We start from the raw sequence: 15,382 nt of genomic DNA, 5'->3' as shown, positions 1-15,382 counted from the left end.
TAATTTAAAGGAGAATCCATATATTTACATAAGAACTTGAAATCTTAAATACACAAGTCAAGTTCATAGGTTAATAGCATTCATTCATCCGAATGCCAAAATAAATAATAATAAAAACCCATAGAATTTAGGATGATTATGTCTCTTATTTTTAAAATTTAAAATAAAATATTTTAAAAATTATGGGCACCATTATATATATATTTAGCCATAATTTAAGTGTTTTTATTTATAGTTATATTCATAAATGTAAAATCAAAGTAATATATGAAAAACAATAGATAAGGAATCGAAAAAAATCAAACAAATTTCATACCTAACATGTGTATATGATAGAATTGGAGACCTTTGCCTTAACTGACACTATGATAGTTTGTTGAATAATAGTTCCAGTGTAATTTTGTTTCTAGTTGGAACTTTCAACTTGGTGTAGACTTTAGAGTTAAAATTTTATTGTGCCATTTATAAAAAAAAATTGTAATTTGCCCCATGACATATTCAAAGAAATTCACTGCTCTCTCTCTATAAATACCAACCCTACTTCGTCCTCCTACAACTGAATTAATTAGTCTATTTTCCTTTGTGTGTTTCGTTTCAATGGCAGTTTCAAAGCTGCTCTCTCTTACCCTATTCATCACTTTCCTTTGCGCCGTTAACAATGGCCGAGTGGAAGCAACTCACGAGATTTATCCACAATTTCAGTCTCTCAGCGCTGTTAGTGTCCACCAACTCCACAGAACTGCCTTCCACTTTCAGCCTCCTAAGAATTGGATCAACGGTACGTTTCTTTCGAACAGTCATAAGGGTATTTTCTTTTCCTTGTTTACTGCTTTGTTTGTCCTTTTAGAGGGCTTATTTTATATATGTATATATATTGCTCAAAGATTAGCCGCTTCCTTCATCTGTGGTATGAATATTATTTGTTTGTTGATATATATAGTTAAGTTATTGCATTGACTTGCAGAAAATAGTTGGAGGGCTTAAATTTGTGGTCAACATGTCTAGTTTCTCCAGGATCATGCCGTGTTCCATTCCATTTCTTTTTAGTTTTTGTTAGTTTTCAGCCGGAAAAAAAAAAAAATCACACTTTTAAGGCATGCTGTTTGGGTGTCATGCATGCATGGTTTTGGTTGCTTCCAAGATTAATTTTTCAGGTTCTATGTTACTCAGATTCCTTAAAATATATAAAAGAATTTTAATGGATGGTTGGATTTTTTTCTGGAAGAATCTTTTATTATATATGTATATATTTTTTCTTCTGCAAAGTGATATTATAAAGTATAGTAGGGTCTAGTGCTTTGAAGATCGTGTAATTGAACCGAACTACTTACTTTCTTAGTGGGGTGGCCAAATTTTGTAATACCCATAAACTGCAGTTATCTTTTTGAGATTTAGTATGAAATTAAGTTTTTAATGTGATTTTATTTTAATCAATGATGGAAGTAACAATTTAATTAGGGAGTTCTTAAAAGAACTAATTTAATTAAGAAGTTAATTAATTTAAACTTCAAAATTAAATTACTATGAAAAACTAAATTAAGATATGATTTCAGTAAAATATGAACAATAATTATATACACGATAGGAGAAGAAAAATAAAATCAAGATGACATAATAGCATAATATAAAAATATTACATTAAATATCAAAACATTGGTATGTAACTCAAGATTTAAACCTAGCACTATGAGACATAAGATGATAATAGGACTGATAGAACATAAGACAAAGAAAATTAAAATATGACATGACATCATGAATAAGATAAAATTATATAGTAAAGTGTCAAAATTTATATATAAATCAATGGCACAAAAGATGATAGGATCATTACCTATCTTTCTTTTTCTTCATGCCTTATGGAAAGCTCTAACTATAGTATAGATTTGCAGCATTTAACTTGATCAGAAGTCATGAAAAAAATCTGGGTAATTCTCTATTTTAACCTAATAACAAAGACATGGTTTGCCTTCCTGCATAAAGCAAATTCACAAAAGAAAACAACTCTAATTGATATAAAAGATTTCAATTTTGATGCGTTGATGATGAAAATTTGTAATTTATTTTAGATATAATGATATTTAATCTTTACACTTTTTTATCAATTTGATCTTTATTATCATTTTAATTAACTTTAATCATTAATTTTTAAAAAGTCAGAACACTTTTATTTAATAGAAATGATGATTAAAATATTAATTTTAATGATGTTGGCATGACAACCTATATAATAATTTATGCATACTTCATGTTGACATGACATTAATTCTTTTATATGTCACGTCAAAAATAATTTAAAAATGATAAAATATTAAAAAACTAAAATTCAAAAAGAGAGTAAGGATTAAACATGAACTATCTTGTTTAAGAATTTAGCGTTTTAGTTTGTATTTTCATTAAGAACCATGAATTGAACTATTTTTGAAAGATTAATAGTAAAATTTAATACTTGTTAAAATGGTAAGGGTTAATAATAGTGGAATGTACAAACAATTTAAAGATTAAAAGTTAGATTTATGATGGTGTTGTTGTGTAATAAAAATGAAAGCGAGTAGGATTTAGAAAAGATAGATATGATAGTTAGGTGAGTTAAATTAGTAAAATATTAGGTATTAGGTATTAACCATCAATGTCGCTCTACCATGACATTTGTTCTCTTTTTGTTTCTCGCAAGTGAAATCTGAGTAGACATAAGATCCATGTCAATGAAAAGGACTATGCGGAGTAGCAGTATAACTTTTTGGTATCTATAAGATAACATGCAAAACATATGTTATGCATATTAATTAAAATTTAAGATCATGTTGTAAAAATTTTATGCAACACACAAATTTGAATTAGTATATATATTTTTAGCTTGTTTAGAACCTGGGCCATCTGATTTCTCTTTTTAACATCATCATATCTTTCTTTGGGTCACCACTGCAATTTCCGAAGCTAAATAGCTTTTGTGCCGTTTTTTGGCAAATGGGAATCTTTTTTTTTCTTTTGCTGGAACCACTTTCTTGAATCATCTTCTTAACTATGCTGTGGTCCTTAAGCTTATATTTTAGGATATAAATATATTCTGGCCTTTTGGTAATACTAATTGTTAATTGTTATTTTTATGTATATTATTTAAATTGCTAAGTATAATTAATTATTTTTAATAACTAAAACAATAAAAGAATTCAGCCCATAATTAGAGTTTGGGAAGTGATAATCAACTTTAGACCTTTTTTAAAATTTTTTTAGTTACTAACTGAATAGATATATCTATTTTATGTTATATTATTAAATGTGAATGAGTATCAAATCTGGTAATTTATTTTACTGGAATATCAATGGAAATTGAATTATTTGAATTATATGGATATATTCAGCGTTACCTATATAAAAGTGAAATAGTAGAATATTTTTCTCTTAGATGTTGTGATTGGGATGGATTCTAAATTATGAAATTCAAAGCTATAAGTTGTAAGATGTGATGAATTATAGTTTGATGACTAACCTCCCACTTGCTTTGTTTTGTGTTGGGCTCTTCAAAAAATGGACAAATCATCAACAGATCCAAACGGTGAGTTTCACTAACATAACCCTATGAATGTTCCTTTCCCATTGAATGGTGTCCTGGAATAAAGTATTTTGTTGGTTTTGTAGCCCCAATGTACTACAATGGAATATACCATTTTTTCTACCAATATAATCCCAAAGGTGCAGTTTGGGGCAACATTGTGTGGGCTCATTCAGTTTCAAAAGACATGATCAATTGGAAAGCACTTGAACCCGCAATTTATCCTTCACATCGCTTCGATAGAAAGGGAGCTTGGTCTGGCTCTGCCACCATTCTTCCTGGCAATAAACCCATAATTTTGTACACTGGGGTCGATCCCAGTGACAGGCAAGTCCAAAACTACGCAGTCCCAGCAAATTTATCTGACCCTTATCTACGAAAGTGGATCAAGCCAGCTGGTTTAAACCCAGTTGTCGATCCTGAAGCAGGCGTGAATGCTAGTGCCTTTCGAGACCCAACCACTGCCTGGTGGTTGAGTGGTCACTGGAGAATGGTAGTGGGAAGCAAAAGGAATCACAGAGGGATGGCCTATCTGTATAGAAGTAGAGATTTCATTCATTGGATCAAAGCTAAACACCCTTTACATTCAGCACCCCACACAGGAATGTGGGAATGCCCTGATTTTTACCCAGTTTTGTTATCTGGTAAACAAGGTTTAGACACTTCTGTAGTGGGAAAACAAGTGAAGCATGTTTTGAAAGTGAGCTTGGATGTTACCAGATATGATTACTACACAGTTGGGACATATTTAACTAATGAGGATCGATATGTGCCTGATAATACATCCGTCGATGGATGGGCTGGCATTAGATATGATTATGGGAATTTTTATGCTTCAAAGACATTTTTTGACCCTGCTAAAAAGAGGAGGATTTTGTGGGGGTGGGTTAATGAATCTGATACCACTTCAGATGATGTTAGAAAAGGATGGGCAGGAATTCAGGTACTAAAATAATCTCTGTGTGTATTTACTTAGTACACAACCATGTTAAATTTGATGACTTAACAATTTGTTTTCCTAGGCAATTCCAAGAATAGTGTGGCTCGATCCAAGTCAAAGGCAATTGATGCAATGGCCTATTCAAGAGTTGGAGACTCTGAGAGGGACAAATGTTAAAATGAACCATCAAATGCTTAAAACAGGCGATCATATTGAAGTCAAAGGAATTTCTGCTGCTCAGGTTTACTTTAAGATTTGTTTATTTGAGCTGAAGATACAATTTTTTCAAGTTTTTTAACCGATCAACTCCAATTTACTTGATATTGCTTACAGGCTGATGTTGATGTTACCTTCTATATTCCTAGTTTGGATAAAGTAGAAGCATTTAACCTTGGTTGGAGTTTGACAGATGCCCAACTTCTCTGTACCAAAAAGGGTTCAAAGGTTCAAGGTGGAATTGGCCCATTTGGGCTCTTGGCTTTAGCTTCTGAAAACCTAGAAGAATATACTCCAGTCTTCTTCAGAATATTCAAAAGTTCACAGAAACATATAGTCCTATTATGCTCTGATGCAAGAAGGTGAATCTTCTATAACTTTTAGTTAAGTATGTCATCAAATTTATAACTTGATTCGAATTAAAAAATTTTGCAGTTCCTCATTGAAGGATGGTCTTTATAAACCATCATTTGCTGGCTTTGTTGATGTAGATTTGACTGATAAGAAGCTTTCACTGAGGAGTCTGGTATGATCAATCTTTAACTTTGTAGTCCTTACAGTATCTTATATATTTAATCATTTTACTTTCAGATTGATCATTCTGTAGTGGAAAGCTTCGGAGCTGGAGGAAAAACATGCATCACATCTAGGGTTTATCCTACGTTAGCAGTGCTTGAGAATGCTCATTTGTACGCATTCAACAATGGGACTGAGACAATCATTATCGAGAATCTTAATGCATGGAGCATGAAGAAGCCTCTAAGGATGAACTGAAAAGGGATTGGATTAATGGGACTTTGATTATATTGTGAATTAATAAGTTTTGCACGTCAAATTGTGCAAAATATTGGTGAATATTAAGGTTGTAATGTTAAGATTCTACTGCCTAAATAGTTATGTTGGAATTATGGATGGGTCTTTGGATGCTATGTCTTTAGTTCTTATGGTTATATAAATTGTTGTTGCAAAGAAAAAATAAATTGATGAGAAAGTCCCATAAGACAGAGGATGAGTTCTAAAGGAAAGATCTGTTGAGATATAAAAAATAATCTTCTCTATTACGTAAATACAGATACATACATACATAGATATTAGACTTCAAAATCCAATTGAAAAAGCAAAGATCAATTGAAATTCAATGACAAATTAGAGAACCTCTCAAGAGTGCTCACTTTTTTCCTCTTACGTTTTATTTGAAAAGCCACTGAAATAGTGGCAAAACAGGGACCCAACAATAGGTCAATAATCCAACCAGACAAAAAACACACACCAAAAGTCATATAATACAAACACAGAACTCAGTTAATATAGGAAGAACCAGAAAACCTCAATTCAAGATACCAACACAAAAAAAAGACGCATAATAGGAAAAATATCACCCATCTAAAGATATAACTAGCACACACCAAGACACCGGATTGGAAAACAGTTCACCACGAAGCCCAAAAGAGATTTCTTCTATAGCGTATCTGTCATTCCATTTGCCACGTTGACAAAACACACTTATTTACAATTGACAATGTTACTATCAATTTAATTAAATGTCTCCCAGAGTTTCCAAGGGAGAGAAGGAGCACACCAATTCACTGCCACGATTGAGTTTGGTTTAATAATAAGTGGAACCAAATTATTCCATTCAGTCCTTCTATAAGTATCCAATGTTGTCTTGATGACCAATACCTTTGCCACGTTAGAATTGATGATACCCAAGGGGCTAGAAAACAATGCTAAAATATCACCAATTGAATTTCTTAAGACTCCCCCATATCCCCTAGACCCAGCTTACCTGTTGGTGTTTTTGGTAAGAGAGACAAGAACAAAAAAAAGAGAATAAACTCGCACACTTAGCTAATGGAATAAACTGTTATATAGCTCTTATACATTTTCATTCCAAAAAAGTTACATTATATATATCATATGTTCAACAAGTAATCAACTAATCCAACTAATATCTTGGAAAAATAAAACAAAACTTGTACACAAATTGATTAGGAGAAATCAATACCTAAATTGTCAAGTCATTACTAACTCTGTTTGTTTTCAACAAGATAACTTAACAAATAGACTAAACAAAAAACATCAATTTTTGCATTTTTGAACCCACCTCACGCTTCATTCTACAGCTCGCCAAAACCCTTAATAGCTTGCACTAGACATTCGCGAGGTAGTTCGCACATCAATCACAACTTGGTTAAGCTTGCATCTTTGCTAAGCTCGCAAATTTGGATGAGTTCGCGAATTTGGATGAGTTCGTAACTTTGGATGAGCTCGCAACTGTGTGATTTGTGTTCGCCATTGCATGGATGGCCACTTCACAACACTCCTCCTTGGCCATAATGCTGTGAACTCCAATATCATGTCTTAACCTTTCAAACTGTTGAAACAATTGCAGCAAGAGCAACACAAACAACAATCAAAACTAAAACGAAAATGAAGGCCAAAGAAAATGTAACTGAAGGAACACTTTTTTTCATTCAAAAATTGAAATATATTGAAGTTACAAAATTAACTTGACAGTTACCTAAACATATAACTGCTCCCACTAATTTGACTAATTTGCTAACTTGAGTGATACACAAAAGCAAATCTGATAATGTCAGCTATTACATCCATCAAATTCAAATCAAAAGTTTACTAACTTTAGATATCAAGTTACAAGTTAACTTGATTGGATTACAAAAAAAAACTAAAGAAACAAAATGCTAACTTGCTTCTGGTTCTGCCTCGATGCTGGCATGCTAGTTGATCTGCTGCTGCTACTGCTGCTGGTCACTTGTTGTAATATCTCGAAAATTACTACTGTAATACCCGAAAATTACTACAGTAAGAAAGTAGGTATCCTTGATAGTAAAATAAGGAAATAAAGTGACAAAAAGGGAGATTTTGAGTTATGGCAACATTGAGAATTATATTATGACATATTAATTCAAGAAAGGATTAAATCGCAAAAGTGAGAAAAGTTTTGTTGCCCAAAAGTAAATACTCAAAATTTGAGGGGTTAAAGTGTAAATACAAAAAATTTGAAGGAGCAATAGTGTAAATATTTTAAGGGTGGAATAATCTAGAAACTAAAGAAAATGGATGAATTAGGACCAAATTGAAAAGGTGAAGAATTTTGAGGACTAAATCAAAATTTTACCAAATTAAGTGATGACTTAAGGATTGAATTTTAAAAATTATGAAGGGCAAAATGGTTAATTAGAAGAGAGAGAAATCTAGAAGGCAATGATGTGTTGGTGATATTTTAGATTAATTAATTAAATAAATATTAGTTTATTAATATTTTAATTTGATTTTTAAATGATATTTTATTATTTTATTATTATTCTATTTAGTATATATATGGAAGGAAAGATGAAGAATCTTCATCTTCTTCCATGCAACCAACGTGAGAAGAGAGGAAGAGTAAGAAAGTTTTGCTTTCTTTACAATTTGGTCCTTCCACCAAAAATTTACCATTTTTACTTAGAATTCAAAAGAATTTTCATAGCTTCCAAGAGAGAAAAATAACAAGGAGACAATGGGGAGCTAGAATATCAAGTTAGATTCAAGAAATAGAAGCTGGAGGAGAGACAAAATCAAGTTAAAGATTGAAATCAATAACACAATGTAAGAACATCAAGATTTCAATATATTTTTAAGTTTGATATTATTGAAAAAGCATGGAAATAATGTTATAGTAGAGTTTTCTTATATAAGGTGTTATGTTCTTGATATATTAGTGAAGAAAAATAAGTGAAAGTGATGAGAAATATTATAGAGAAAGGGAATAATGGAGTTATACACCTAGTAATCAACATTTTGCACTAAAACAGTTTTGGACAGCAGCAGTAGTCTAACTTTGAAAAATCACCATAAATCGTGAAAAGTGAATTAGAGAATGAAAAAGATATGGAATTAAATATTATTAAGTATAGTTTCTCATAGAAGAAATGGTGTAAGAATGGAATTATAAATCATGAGTTATAATAAATTTTGTGAGATAAGGTCAAAATGATTTCGGGTTCCCCTGTTCTGACTTTGAAAAATCATAAAAAATTGGAGAAAAATTATTAGGGGCTTAAAATTATATGTTTAAAATATTGAATGAGTATATTTTCAATAGAAATAGACAGGAACATTATCCGAATCTTGTATGAGGAGATAATTAATTTTAGTGAAGAAGGGTCAAAACTGTTAGACAGTAGAATAGGGATGAATTTAAAGAATAAACTGTACTTATTGGATAAACCAAAATTATGAAAATTTTATGGTAAGAAGATATGTCAGTCTAGTTTCAGAGAAAATTTACGGATCTTAATTTTGAGTTCTGTAGCTCAAGATGTAAATAATTTTGTGACAATGACTCAATTGGACAACTTTGAATGAACAAATAAATAAATAGTGAAATTATATATAATGTTACATATAAGCATGTTATATACATTAAGGATGTGGAATGGAGAGGAGGAGAAGGAAAATATATGATTATTCAACTAGCATGTGCTTTCATTAAAATGGCTAATTTGGATGTTTTAGGTTCGGGACTAAATTGAATAAAAGTAATATTTTAAGGGTAAATTTGTAAAAATGACAAAAGTGACCAAATTGCATGAAATGAATTGTTTTATTACTTAAATTAATAAATTGAATGAAATATTAATTTATATCAAGATTGAGTGGAAATTGAGGAAAATAGAAAATTACCAAAATGTCCGTGAATTTTGATATTTCTGCAATTTAGCCTTGGTAAGTTTGTGTAACTTGAATTATATTCTTAGATGATTGAAATATATATATTGGATTGAGAAATTGATTTGAATTGTGAAATTGAGAAATTGTAAATTGAATGAAATGGAAATGAAGCTTTGAATTACATGTGTAAATATCGGATCTCGTAGGCCCTATTTGTTATGAATATAATATTTCGAGGATATGTTGTAAAGAATTATAAAAGAACGTTAATAATTTAAAATTTTTAATTCGGATGAAATTTTGTAACTCGGTTTAATACGTATGCAAATGTATGTATTCTAGTAATGCCTCGTACCTTATTCTGGCATCGAATACGGGTAAGGGGTGTTACAATGTGACATCGCCAGATTCGGTCATAACGTTTAGACCGGGTTTGGGGTGTTACACTTGTTGCATTGCAGTCCATTGCTTAACACTCCTCCTTGGACTGTAGGCAACAAACACCAATAGAATCTCTCAAGACTTCAAACCTTGTTGTACTAAGAGGCTTTGTCAAAATGTCAGCCAATTGATCTTGTGAGCTGCAATGAACGAGACTTACTTCTTTAGACTACTCAACCTTTCGAACAAAATGGAACTTGATTTTAAAATGTTTAGTTTTGCCATGAAAAACTGGATTTTTGGCTATGGCAACTGCTGATTGGTTGTCTACCATTATTTCAGTAGGTTCATGTTGTTCTTCATTTAAATCACATAGCAACTTCCTAAGCCAAATGGCTTGATTGACTGCTGCTAAGTATTCAGCTTCAGCTGTTGACTGAGCAACTGTTTGCTGTTTCTTTGAGCTCCAGCAAAAAACTCCCGAGCCAAGTGTAAAGAAATATCCCGAGGTACTTCTCATGTCATCAACAGATCCAGTCCAGTCACTATCTGAGTAACCAATCAGCTTAAGCGCACTTTCTTTCTTGAACATGACCCAACACTTTAAGGTTCCTTTGACATACCTGAGTATCCTCTTAGCTGCTTTGGAATGAGTTGTATTGCAACAATGCATGAATCTCGACAACAAACTAACAGTGTGCATGAGGTCAGGTCTAGTTGCTATCAAGTAAAGCAAGCAACCAACTAAGCTTCTGTACTCCTTTTCATCAACTCTCTATTGGCTTCCAAAGCTAGTCAGTTTTCCCCCTTGAGCCAATGGTGTGCTCACTGATTTACAGTTTGTCATCTGAAACTTGTTGAGAATTTTCAAAGCAAATGCATGCTGAGTGATAAAAATGTCTAGATCTGACTGATTTACTTCCATACCAAGGAAGTATGTCATGATTCCCAAGTCAGTCATGTCAAATACTTATTGCATTTTTAGTTTGAACTCAAGGATCAAATCAGCCTTGCTTCCAGTCACTAACAAATCATCTACATAAATTGAAACAATCAGCAAGGTTTCATCTTTACATTTCTTTACATAGAGTGTTGGCTCACTCAAACTTTTCTCAAAATCAAGCTTAGACAGGTAAGCATCAATCCTATCATACCAAGCTCGAGGTGCCTACTTTAGGCCATAAAGAGCTTTCTTCAGCCTATAGACTTTGTCCTCTTCTCCTTGGACTTTGAAACCATTAGGCTGTTCAACATATATCTCTTCTTTAAGAAGTCCATTCAAGAAGGCTGACTTGACATCAAGTTGATGAATTATCTATTGCTTTTGTGCAGCCAAGGCAAACAGAAGCTTGATGGTGTCTAGCCTTGCTACTGGAGCAAATGTCTCCACAAAATCAATGCCAAACTGCTGGCTATACCCTTTCACAACAAGCCTTGCCTTGTGTTTGTTCAATGAGCCATCAGAATTAAACTTGGCTCTAAAAACCCACTTGACACCTATGACCTTCTTTTGATCAGGTCTAACCATTAGATCCCAAGTGTCATTTTTATGAATCATATCAATCTCAGCCTCCATGGCCTTCTTCCAATGCTCATTTCTCATGGCTTCTTTAAAGCTCGAAGGCTCAACTATAGCCACATTGCATTTTTGATAGATGTCAGCAATGGACCTGGTCCCTCTCACAGGAGGATCATCCATATTCCCATTACTGAGCTCGTTTTTTTGTTAATTCTAAACTGCTGTTATTCTGGTCTTCTTCAAACTGACTTGTGTCTGAGCCATTCAGGCTCCAAAACCTTCCTTCATCAAATTTGACATCCCTACTTACCAAAATCTTCTTGGTTGAGGGATCAAATACCCTGTAGCCCTTCTTGGTGTTGTTGTAGCCAACAAATATGCCTGGAACTGACATTTTCTCAAGCTTAGTTCTTCTTTCAGCTGGTATAAGAACATAACACACACATCCAAATACTTTCAAATGAGAAACAGTTAGCTTGAGTCCATGCTATGCTTCAAAAGGAGTTTTAGCCTTCACAGCATGTGTATAGAGGAATTGACACCTTCAGCCCAAAATGTGCTTGAAAGATTGCTTTGAAATAGAAAACACCTAGCCATGTTCATCAGTGTTCTATTTTTCCTCTCACACATTTTATTTTGCTAAAGAGTGTACATAATGGTTAACTGATGATGGATTCCAGCCTGCTCACATAACTTCTAAAATCTCTCAGATAAATATTCTGAACCATTATCAGTCCTCAAGGCTTTAATTCCGCAGCCAGATTGATTTTCTGCTAAAGCTTTGAATTTTCCAAAGGCTTCAAACACTTCAGACTTCTGTTTCATAAAAAAAAACCAGCAAAATCTGGTCAGATCATCTATAAACACAAAGTACTTACTGCCATTCAATGAAGGTGTCTTCATTGGTCCACAAACATCAGAGTGTACCAATTCAAGCTTTTCTCGAGCCCTCCATGCCTGGTTAATTGGAAAAGGTAGCCTAGCCTGCTTGCCAAGTTGGCATACTTCACAAACAGCTTCACTTGCCTCAACCTTGGTCATGTCCTATGCCAAATTCAACTTGTGCACCAAATCGAGTGACCTGAAATTGACATGGCCTAATCTTCTATGCCATAGACCAGTATTATCAGTTAAGCTTGTATAAGCTTTTCTCTCAAGCTGGCTTACATCAATCATAAAACACTTGTCTGCCATAGGTGTTGAAACAATTTCTACACCATGAAAATATTTAATAACACAAGAACCATTCTTGAAAACTAGTGAATAGCCTTTTTCAACCAACTGACCTACACTAAGTAGGTTCTGATCTATATCAGGCACATAAAGCACATCTGAAATAACTTTGTTACCTGAACTAGTGTTGATCACCACATCATCTCTGCCTTTGGCTTTAATCTGGTTCTCATTGCCAATCCTTACCTTCGAGGTGAAGCTCCTGTCAAGGTTTTTGAACAAGTTTTCATCAGCTGCCATGTGATGTGAGCAGCCACTATCCTCAAGCCAATTGCATTTGACCTTGCTTGTGGTTGCAAGATATAAGGCAGTAAAAACATGCTCATCCTGAACCTATAGATCCCCAGCAGTTTTAGCCTGTATTTGCTGAGCTTGTGCCTTCTCCTGATTTTTGCAAATTTTCTCATGATGGCTATGCTGCTTACAGCTTTTGCACTGAATATCTGGTCTGTTCAAGCAAAACTTCTCCAGATGATTTGTCTTCTTGTAGTGAATGCATGGTGGAAACCTTCTTCTCCCTAAATCTTTTCCTGATTTTTCTTTTCTATCAAACCAATGCTTCTTTGCTTTCTGACTTAAGCTTGAGCATTCTCTGGCTTTTGCTTGGAATGCTCCCTCAAGTGTTCTTCTTGTCTATTGGCCCTTCTTTGCTCAAGTGCATAAATGGAGTTCATTAACTCAAACAAAGAAATGGTTGTGAGATCCCTTGAGTCCTCCAATGAGGAGATCTTTGACTCAAACCTTTCAAGGAGTGTGGTGATAACCTTCTCAACAACCCTGTTGTCACTGAAGTTTTCTCCTAGGAGCCTGATATTGTTGACAGTAGCCATTATCCTATTAGAGTATTGCTTGATAGTCTCTGATTCTTTCATTTTCAAATTCTCTTCTAAGATTAATTACTTATTGCTGCCTTGTTTTATTTGATCCCATAAACTCCTCCTTCAACCTTTCCCATGCTTGCTTAGGTGAATCATAAGCCATAATCCGAGTGAAGATCACATCAGACACTCCATTCTGCAGGCAGGCCATGGCTTTATGCTTCTTGGCTCGCTCTTCACCATGTTGTCTAATCTGTGCAATAGTGGGATTTGCTCTCAATGGAGGTGGTTCAGCATCATTCTCAACTACACTCCACAAATTATGTGCTTGGAGGTAAGTTTTCATCTTAACTACCCAAATGTGGTAGTTCTCTCCAGTGAACACAGGTGGTGGAGGAGGTGTGAAACTCATGCTGCTGAAACAAATTTGACAAACTCGATTTTTAAGTTTGTTTCAAACAGAAAGAAAAAACTCAAACAACAACAGAGGTCCTCAAAGACAAGAGGCTCTGATTACTATTTGTTGAAACAATTGCAGCAAGAGCAACACAAACAACAATCAAAACTAAAACGAAAATGAAGGCCAAAGAAAATGTAACTGAAGGAACACTTTTTTTCATTCCAAAATTGAAATATATTGAAGTTACAAAATTAACTTGACAGTTACCTAAACATATAACTGCTCCCACTAATTTGACTAATTTGCTAACTTGAGTGATACACAAAAACAAAGCTGATAATGTCAGCTATTACATCCATCAAATTCAAATCAAAAGTTTACTAACTTTAGATATCAAGTTACAAGTTAACTTGATTGAATTACAAAAAAAAAACTAAAGAAACAAAATGCTAAGTTGCTTCTGGTTCTGTCTCGATGCTGGCATGCTTGCTGATCTGCTGCTGCTACTGCTGCTGGTCACTTGTTGCATTGCAGTCCATTGCTTAACACAAACTTCATCTTTTCAAGAGGTTTTGTCAGAATATCAGCAAGTTGGTCTTCTGAACTGCAATGAACCAATTTCACTTCATTTGATTGCTCGACTTTTCTTATAAAGTAATATTTTGTCTTGAAGTGCTTTGTATCGGTTGCCACAATATATCTCTGTTGCTTCCCCTTGCATTAGATTCAAATCAGACATCAATTTTCTTATCCAAAGTGCTTAACTTACAGCTGTGGTAGCTGCAATGTACTCAGCTTTAGCAGTTGGTTGTGCAACAGTCTCTTGTTTCTTGGTACTCTAACTAAAGTACTCTTCATATCTTCAACAGAACCAGCCTAATCATTGTCTGTGTAACCAATTAACTTCAACTCATTTACCTCCATAGCTTAAGGTTCCCTTGACATTGCTCATAACTCTCTAAATTGCTTTAAAATGAACCAGATTGCAAAAATACATGTATCTTGATAGCAGGCTAATAACAAATATGATGTCAGGCCTTGATGTTTTCAAATAAAACAAACATCATATAAGGCTTCGATAGCTGCCTTCATCAACCTTTTCAAAATCACCCTAAATGGTGAGTTTTTCTCCTTGTGCAATAGGTATGCCTGCTAGCTTGCAGTTTTTCATGCAAAACTTGTTTAAGATCTTCAAAGCAAAAATCTTTTGGCTTATGAAGATTCCTTGTTCTGACTAAAACACTTCCAGACCAAGGAAATATGTTATGTCTCGAGATGCACGCAAATGTATCATGCTTAAACAAGTTTATTAGTATTCACATTCCAGATGTGAAATTAATACTTCTAACATTCTATAGATATTACACAGTCAATATAAATATCACATATTTCACATACAGAAGTCATACAAAACACATTAAAGACCCTATGAAGTAGCTGATAGAGGTGCTCATGGGCCGCCCATAAAAAAATTTCAGCCCGTTTATTAGGCCCAGTGCCGCCCTACCAAATATGGACTGATATTTTCCCAGTGCTGACCCGTGGAAAAAATGAAGCTGGGCTGCCTCGGCCCGACCCGGTTTTTATTTTTTTAATTTTTTTACTTAAAAGTTAAAACTAATTGTTATTAAATTTATATCAAATATCA

The 15,382-nt window shown here is 33.7% G+C and overlaps 2 protein-coding genes across 2 annotated transcripts; one reads left to right on the top strand and one right to left on the bottom strand.

The window, feature by feature from the left end:
• The first annotated feature begins 549 nt into the window (after window positions 1-549).
• Window positions 550-5,617, top strand: LOC105799661 (beta-fructofuranosidase, insoluble isoenzyme 1). Its single transcript, XM_012630333.2, has 7 exons — window positions 550-778; window positions 3,548-3,556; window positions 3,640-4,496; window positions 4,576-4,734; window positions 4,827-5,071; window positions 5,145-5,235; window positions 5,301-5,617. The coding sequence occupies exons 1-7, from the start codon at window positions 598-600 to the stop codon at window positions 5,481-5,483; spliced, it is 1,725 nt and encodes a 574-aa protein (XP_012485787.1). The 5' UTR covers window positions 550-597; the 3' UTR covers window positions 5,484-5,617.
• A 5,462-nt stretch (window positions 5,618-11,079) lies between these two features.
• On the bottom strand, window positions 11,080-11,463 carry LOC128032602 (uncharacterized mitochondrial protein AtMg00820-like). The gene has a single exon (XM_052621262.1). The coding sequence runs from the start codon at window positions 11,461-11,463 to the stop codon at window positions 11,080-11,082; it is 384 nt and encodes a 127-aa protein (XP_052477222.1).
• Between the last annotated feature and the right edge of the window lie 3,919 nt (window positions 11,464-15,382).

This window comes from Gossypium raimondii, chromosome 9, assembly GCF_025698545.1.
Source record: "Gossypium raimondii isolate GPD5lz chromosome 9, ASM2569854v1, whole genome shotgun sequence".
In the NCBI taxonomy this organism is placed as follows: domain Eukaryota; kingdom Viridiplantae; phylum Streptophyta; class Magnoliopsida; order Malvales; family Malvaceae; genus Gossypium; species Gossypium raimondii.
Note: the sequence above shows the minus strand (reverse complement) of the source record. Positions and strands in the feature narration are given on the sequence as shown.

Coding starts and splice junctions, on each gene's coding strand:
- LOC128032602 (XM_052621262.1), bottom strand. CDS start 11,463: ATGGATGATCCTCCTGTGAGAGGGACCAGGTCCATTGCTGACATCTAT.
- LOC105799661 (XM_012630333.2), top strand. CDS start 598: ATGGCAGTTTCAAAGCTGCTCTCTCTTACCCTATTCATCACTTTCCTT. Junction 5,072..5,144: donor TTATGCTCTGATGCAAGAAG/GTGAATCTTCTA, acceptor AAAATTTTGCAG/TTCCTCATTGAAGGATGGTC. Junction 5,236..5,300: donor AGCTTTCACTGAGGAGTCTG/GTATGATCAATC, acceptor TTTTACTTTCAG/ATTGATCATTCTGTAGTGGA.